At 43.1% G+C, this 7,462-nt stretch overlaps 1 protein-coding gene across 1 annotated transcript; it reads right to left on the reverse strand.

Moving 5' to 3' along the window:
• Positions 1–1,769: 1,769 nt before the first annotated feature.
• On the reverse strand, positions 1,770–5,596 carry FZD9 (frizzled class receptor 9). Its single transcript, XM_068270069.1, has one exon. The coding sequence runs from the start codon at positions 4,876–4,878 to the stop codon at positions 3,130–3,132; it is 1,749 nt and encodes a 582-aa protein (XP_068126170.1). The 5' UTR covers positions 4,879–5,596; the 3' UTR covers positions 1,770–3,129.
• Positions 5,597–7,462: the final 1,866 nt, after the last annotated feature.

Consider the following 7,462-nt stretch of genomic DNA (forward strand, 5'->3'; position numbering starts at 1 on the left):
TGTTTACAGCATACCTTCACAAAGACTGATCCCACCGGGGCTATGTGGCATACAATGCCGGGTACCAAATATAAAGACACACAAAATAGATGCTAGAGGATACTTCACATATATGCTGTATTATAGGAGAATGTTGCTGCTATTTCTGGCATCTTCCAATAACTCCAGTGATTTTTATGGGATGACACTCAATAATATTTGTAATCTGTATGTTCTTTAGTTGCGTGAAAAAATGTTAAATGCTTTCATATAAAATGTACATTTCTCCCAGAGTAAAATGAACTATAATTTACTTATCCCTAGGTTGCTGTCACTTACCGCAGATATTAAAAAGATGACAGATCTGACAGATTTTGGACTAGTCCATCTACTCATTGGGGATTCTCAGTATTACCATTATTCTTTACAAAAGCTCTCTCTGAAAAGGATCTATGCAAAGATGCCAGGCTTTCTACTCATTTGTACACTATTTTGGTAGTCGGGCTGAGTAACTGCCATTCAGTAAGTGCTTTTGTAAATGAAGAAATACCTGCGAATCCCCCATGATGAGACGGACTAGTCCAAAACATATAAGACTTTCACTGCCTACTGTAAGTGACAGCGACATAGGAAATAGGTAATTTAAAGCGCGGTTTACTCTGGGAGAAGTCTACATTTTATATCTATGCATTTTGAATTTTACAATTTTTCGCAATAGTTGTCCTGTAAAGTGGACCTGAACTCTTGCACAGGGCAGAAGGAAAACATAGAGAAATTCACCCTGTATGTATTTAGAGAGTTTAGCCTGTCTAATTATCCCTCTCTCAGCTGTGTCAGCTGGCTGCCTCGGCAGAGCAGCTAATTTGTAAACACAGGACGTTAACCCTATGTCTGCTTCCATAAAAGCAGGAAGTAGACACACTGCAGATTTGTTGCAGGATTTGTATCAGCTCTAACAAAGATTATTATGCAGTTTTTTTATCTTTTGGAGCAGAGAGGAAGTTTAGGGTTCAAGTGTTCTTTCATATAGCATCCGACAAGTAATCTGCTTTCAGTATTTCAGTTCAGTCAACCTGTTGCAAGCTGATTTCTGATTGGTTGCTATAAGTTACTGCTCATCATTCATTTTTGTACCATCCAATAAATAAATGCTATGTTCTGATTCATAATGACAAAATAATAAACATAAGTATAAACGTGCCAGCCAGCCTATTCCTCTTTTAGCAAGTTAATTACCGTAGCTATACAAAAGCAAAGGGGATAGTGTCACTTGGAATAACAGGGTGGAAATCAGCTTTCACAAGATGGGACGATGCTGAGTCCTGATTGGGTGCTGATAGCTCCTCCACATTACTGTTTTGCTTTATTAAAGCCTTGACAGTAAACTTTGGAAGGTCTCTGCAGAATGGATTACATATAAATGGCAATGACCACCTCTCTGCACTGCACTTACAGGACATCAACAACAGGTCTCCACACTCAGGAGTAAACACAGTCAAGACCATGGATGTTGTTGTTAGTGGACCTATTTTTAGCTCATGTCAAGCCTTGCCGTGTAGTAAAATGAACAGAAAAAAACTTAAACATTCAGTTCCCTGCTGTTCAGTCCCATCACTACAACTGCAGTCAATTTGTGGCCTACCAGCTGTCACGGAGCTACAATGTTTCCCAGTAAGCTCTCCAAGTCAAAATCTGGGACTTGTAGTTCCATAGCTACAGGGGCTGTGACGCTTTGCTGGTAAATACTGTAGAAGCAATAGTGTTGTACTGTGTTAGCAATCAGTAAAAACAAGAATTTGTGAATCAGGATGATACCATTTATTGGCCATATTAGAGGATAACAAAAAGCCAAAAGCTTACTTTTTGTTTTCGTCTAAGTTGGCCAATAAATGGTATCATCCTGATTCAAAACTTCTTGCTGGTAAATACTGGTGACACAAAGAAGCATACGCAGTGCATTAGGATTTTAAGAATAACAACTTTCACATAAATTAATGATATCTGTAAAAGACAAATATGAAATCATCATCCTACAGAGCATAATTAGATGAACTGATGTTACAGCCTTCACATATCTTGATTTGACATTTTTGACAGCTCGTTAGTAAACCTGGGGCCATATTCAATTCACCTTTTCTCCTAAGCTTTCTCCTAAGTGATATTTTCACAGCTTATCAACAAAATGCCTTTTAAGCCATCAACAAGTAAGAAAATACTAAGAATAATTTTGAAAGTACTTTTTTTACCTACTTTTTGGTACTTTTTCGATTGCAGTGTGTTATTTTAAACAGAAGATGAAAAATTATCTCCTAGGAGAAAAGTGAATTGAATAAGGGCCCTGGACTCAAATCACCACTTTTCCAACTGTAAGACCCATTTACCACAAACCCAACCAGCTACTGTTGCACTTCTGTAGTGTAAGAAACGTATTCCCTGCAATGCACATTTTTGCAGAATCCTCTCTAACGACATCTGCAGAACACACCTTTTTCAGTAATATTCTGCTTGAACCAGGAAAATCTAATTTTCCTAGCAAAGAGCCCTAAGCAGTTATTGTTGTGTACAGAATACTGTTAAAGTACTCATCCACTGACTGAAACATGACCTTAGGAGAAGGAGCAGGGAAGCTGTGACTGTTGCAGGAACAGTGATTATGACTGGGCCCACAACCAACAACACAAAGCGTAATGGTCAGTTCTCTAGAAGTACATTGGATCTATGAAGTAATATAGGCACCAATTCTGCGTTCAAACGGAGGAGGGGCTGAGCCCAGAAAACAGCTGCTTAAAGGCTCAGTGTTCACATGAAGGCAGCCCAAAGGGGTCTCAGATACAGAGCATGTCTGTAACGTCTCTATAGCTGGGACATTACCCTGTGGGTGTTTTTAAAATATATTATCCCTCGTATTAGAATTCTGCAGGGCTCGTATCATTTTCCTTACCGTATTTCATTTATATGCACTTAATCCATATTTGGGAGAAACAAAAAAAAAAAACCTTACTGGATTCTCACATTAACAGTTATTCCATTGGCAAGGCATTTGTATTTCTGCAGCAAATAGCTAAACAGTGCTTCTTGCAGATATAAATATACTTTCCTGTCAGAAGTCCGGCAAAAAAAAATTGCCTCTTAATGATTATTTTTTTGCTTTCACACATGTGTTGGACAGTCCATGAAGAGGTCTGTTTTAGCCACTTGTAGAGTAAGGGGTGGGGGTTTATATGGACAGCTGCTCAAACTGCAGGGAATACCTCCTGCACTTCGAGGCTTCCCTCGAGTCCTTGCGCCCACCACCCCTAGCCGTCGCTGGCACAGGATTCCTTGCCAAGCCTGTAGTGTCTTTGAACTCCATACCCATACACCACTGGTTATGCCCACAGCTAGTGACATGAAGATCTTCAGCATAAAGACTGCTACGCTGGGTATGGAGGCCGGCAGGCTGCAATCCGGCCTGCCACTTCCGCTTGCTGTCCTGCAGGGCTCTTCACGAGCCAAGGCCTCCCAATGTGACAAGTTAAGACGTTCATAAAAGCAACAAACAATGATACAGGTTGCTGGGACAGTATAGAGTATGGAGAACACACCGATCTTAACCATTAGTTTTTCCAGTTTCTCTGTGTTGGTTCCACCAGTTTTCATTACACGCCGGATGTGGAAGAGCGCCACAAAGCCAGTTAGCAGAAAGGACGTTCCGGTTACCAAGTAGCAGGAAAGAGGCACAAGAACAAATCCAGTTAGAGCGCTAGGATCTGAGCCTCCAACATAGCAGAGTCCAGTCAACTCATCTCCCCCCACTTTCCGCATTGTGAGGATGATAATAGTCTTTACCGCTGGAATACCCCAAGCGGCCAAGTGAAAGTAACTACCATGGGACTCAATGGCTTCATGTCCCCACTTTTTGCTTGCTGCCAGGAACCAGGTGAGAGTTAACACCACCCACCACAGGGAACTAGCCATACCGAAATAGTACAGTATGAGAAAGACGAGGGTACAGCCACTGCTTTCCAGGCCCTCTCGGATCAAGTAGGGTGCACCGCCCTCGCGATCACAAGCTATGCTGGGTGCTCCAGCTGCAGCACGGATGAGAAATGCAGTAGAGTATACATTGTAACACATACTGAGAAATATAATTGGCCGCTCAGGATACTGGAATCGCTGGGGGTGTAATAAAAATGTCAGAACAGTGAAGGCAGTGGAGATAAAGCAAAGACCAGACCAGGCTGCCATCCACACTAAGGCAAAGTCCTTATCACTTGAGGACCAGTAGACATCCACACCTGGGGTACACCTTGGAGCACAAACTCCACTCCGCTCCACATATAGAAATTTGTCCGGATTGGTGCAACGGACGGGTATATCTATTCGAGGAGGCCGGGGTGCCACAGGAAGCATGCCATTTCCGTTTGTTACAGGATCCCCATTGGTGGCATTCTCAGGAGCCTCCATGCACAGGGCATTTGGGTCATTTTTGCTGGGCAGATGGTCACAGTTCAAAGACTCCGGCCAACCAAAATTAAAGCGTTCCATTATGGGGCCACACTTCAGTCGTGCAGACTCACACATGGGCTTGCAGGCTGGAATGGTAGTGGACACCTGTTCCGTACACATAGGTGCATAAAGGGAGCAGAGGAAAAAACGAAGATGAAGATGACAGCCGTATTCCACAAGTGGGGCAAACTCCTGCAGCTTTACTGCTGCCTCTGCCTGAGACTCATGGCCAACATAGTTGGGCATCCTCGTCATGTTGTAGCCGATGCCTTGACACATAGGAATCTGAATAAGTTCACATTTTGCTTCTCTTCCCCTCTCAACGTCATATAAACCCATCTCCAGGGCAACGGTCATCATCAGCATCTGCCAAACATAGGGAAGGGTTAACAGGTAGCCTAAATGAGACATCCTCGGGGCAAGTCAAACTTATGAACAGGCTTTGAGGCGACAACTGTGAGGACAGGAGGGGAGCTGGAGCGGATATCGACACACGACTTATATCCAGCTGTCTGCTTCACGCAGGACACAATGCATTCCAGCAGAACGGCGCGTGGGATCAGTTTTCCAGCCTTACAACTGGGTCACAGAGGACACAAATGACACTTTTCTGTAGCAGTCCTTCCAGGCGTGATGGCAAATACTTGCTGCAAGGACAGGGCATAGAAGCCAGTCATTTGGGAAGGCTAAGATTCCCGTACGGATCCAATCTTGAGACTCACGTTACAATCCGCAGGAAAAGAGCATGCCCTTTGCAGAATCGCACAGCAGACCCGTCTTGTATGGAAGCGTGCCCATAGGCTGCCAATTCCCAGCTGTAGTCTGTTGCAGGAGGTGGTGGAATTCAGTGAGATATTTAGCTCAAGTGCAGGCGATGTCCTCCCCTGCTGCCTCTATATACAAGACTGGAGAATGTCTGAGAGAGCTTGTGACAGGGACAGGCGGCAGCATACACGCTTTCACAGGCAATGAAAACAAATGACTAGAGGTACCACCAGCACAACAGACTAAAAGCCAGCGTGTTAATGTAGAGAGGGCACACAGGGTTAAGGACGGAGAGGTTTTTTCAGACAGATCCCGCCCAGCCTGCATGCAAGGGAGGGTATGCCACCAGCTGTTGCTGGGAGCTCTGGCTACTGCTGACACTAAAGCGTGCTCAGGACTTCTCTGTAGAGAAATCACAACTGGGGTGTGCCCAGGCCTGTAACCCCGCCCACATCTGTCAAAGGGGCATGGCCTGGTTAAAGAAACAGTGCCCTCATTAAACAAAGTGAATGGCAATTTACAAAATTGCTAGAATAATATTTTCCAAGTCATGTCACCCCCTGTTGGCAGTCATAACTAAGCATGGCTTTATGCTGCTTCAGCGAGCAAAGCTATATATAAATACACACATACACACTCATATCCTTCTCTTTATATAATCTACATATCTGTACAGAGGAGGGGGCTGGGGGTGGAAATTACACACAAACCTTGTTGATTTGAAAAAGCAGAAGGGAAAATCTTGGGTTACATTTATAAACCGCATGGAATAAGAAGCTCTGTGTTTCTCTGTCGGGCTGAACAAGTCATGTTTTGTACTGGAGTGGAACCTCTGCATAGCATTTATTTTATTAAACATCTGAATTTCTGGCAGGAGAGGAACCTAATACAAAGACACACACTTCTCAGGAGCGTTTCACAGACATGTATTTATACTATAAAGTGTATGCTACCAGCTCTCCGCCATCTCCACACATGTGCTGGACACAAGCAGGCTACTGTAGGCATTATTGTGTAAATTATTATTATAAATTATTATTAGTAGTATTATTATTAACAACACACAATGTTCAAATAGCAGAATTATTCCCCTTTTTTTGCTGAACCTCTCTATGTATGATTATTTACAAAAGCTAAACAACACTGTCACACGGATGTTGTAGGAGACCGCAGCCCCTAGCACACGTAAAAAGGGGCATCAGAAGATAGAAGTGCAATAAAAGCTTGAGTTGAGAGTAACTTAGCGCTTTGCAATAAAAGCAAACATGTTTGTGAAGTTTTAACTTGATATACAAGCAACGTCTTTATATACAAGCAAAAAAAACATAAGGGAGAAGAACGATCAGCTCGGTTGTAATGACGTCACACGATAGTTCGTCTCCCTTTAGTGCTTAAAGTGCACCTCTGGACTAAAAATCTACTCAGCAGAACTGAAAAGGCTTGGCTCACTAAACCGTGATAACTCATATCATAGCTGCGCTAGCGTTTAAAAAAAATGTGAAACGCACGAAAACACTAGCGCGGCTGACATCTTTGTACACATCCTTTTCAAGAAATTATATTGTAAAGAATAAGGGAAATGTGAATACCCCATGAGGAGATGGACTATTCCAAAACCCGATCTGTCAGATATTTACTACTTATTGTAAGTGACAGCAATGTAGGAGAAAAGTAATTTATAGCACATTTTTATTCTGAGTGAAATGTCCTACTCCACAGATGTATTTTACCATTTTTGCAATGGTGGTCCTTTTAATAAAGGGGGCTTCCAGATTGCACCACAAGTCCCCCACCCCTCAAACAGACGCTGCTAATTACCACACCTCCACAAGAAAGAGGTAGGGATGAGCCCTTCTCCATAATATTTGGACTGGGGGGCTTTATTGGGCACCACAATTCCTGGGTTATACTAGCCTGCTGGGTGGACAAGGACCGCTATTGTGAAAAACTGTAAAATTATAAATACATGTAAACACATACAAATAAAAAGCACATGTTTCTCAAAGTAAAATGAGCCATAAATTACTTTTCTCCTATGTTTCTCTCCCCTACAGTCAGTAGTAGAAATCTGACAGAACCGACAGATTTTGGGCTAGTCCATCCAGAGCTGGGACAAGGTTCTCCAGCACCCAAGGCTGAGACACCAAAGTGCGCCCCCCCACGCTCCCACCCCAGCCGTCACACACTGATTGCTATTAGACTAAGAGGCGCCACAGGGCCCACAACCTCC

Source organism: Hyperolius riggenbachi, chromosome 2 (assembly GCF_040937935.1).
Source record: "Hyperolius riggenbachi isolate aHypRig1 chromosome 2, aHypRig1.pri, whole genome shotgun sequence".
Lineage (NCBI taxonomy): Eukaryota > Metazoa > Chordata > Amphibia > Anura > Hyperoliidae > Hyperolius > Hyperolius riggenbachi.

Bases quoted from the DNA above. Each gene is read 5' to 3' on its own strand.
- FZD9 (XM_068270069.1), bottom strand. From the start codon at position 4,878: ATGTCTCATTTAGGCTACCTGTTAACCCTTCCCTATGTTTGGCAGATG.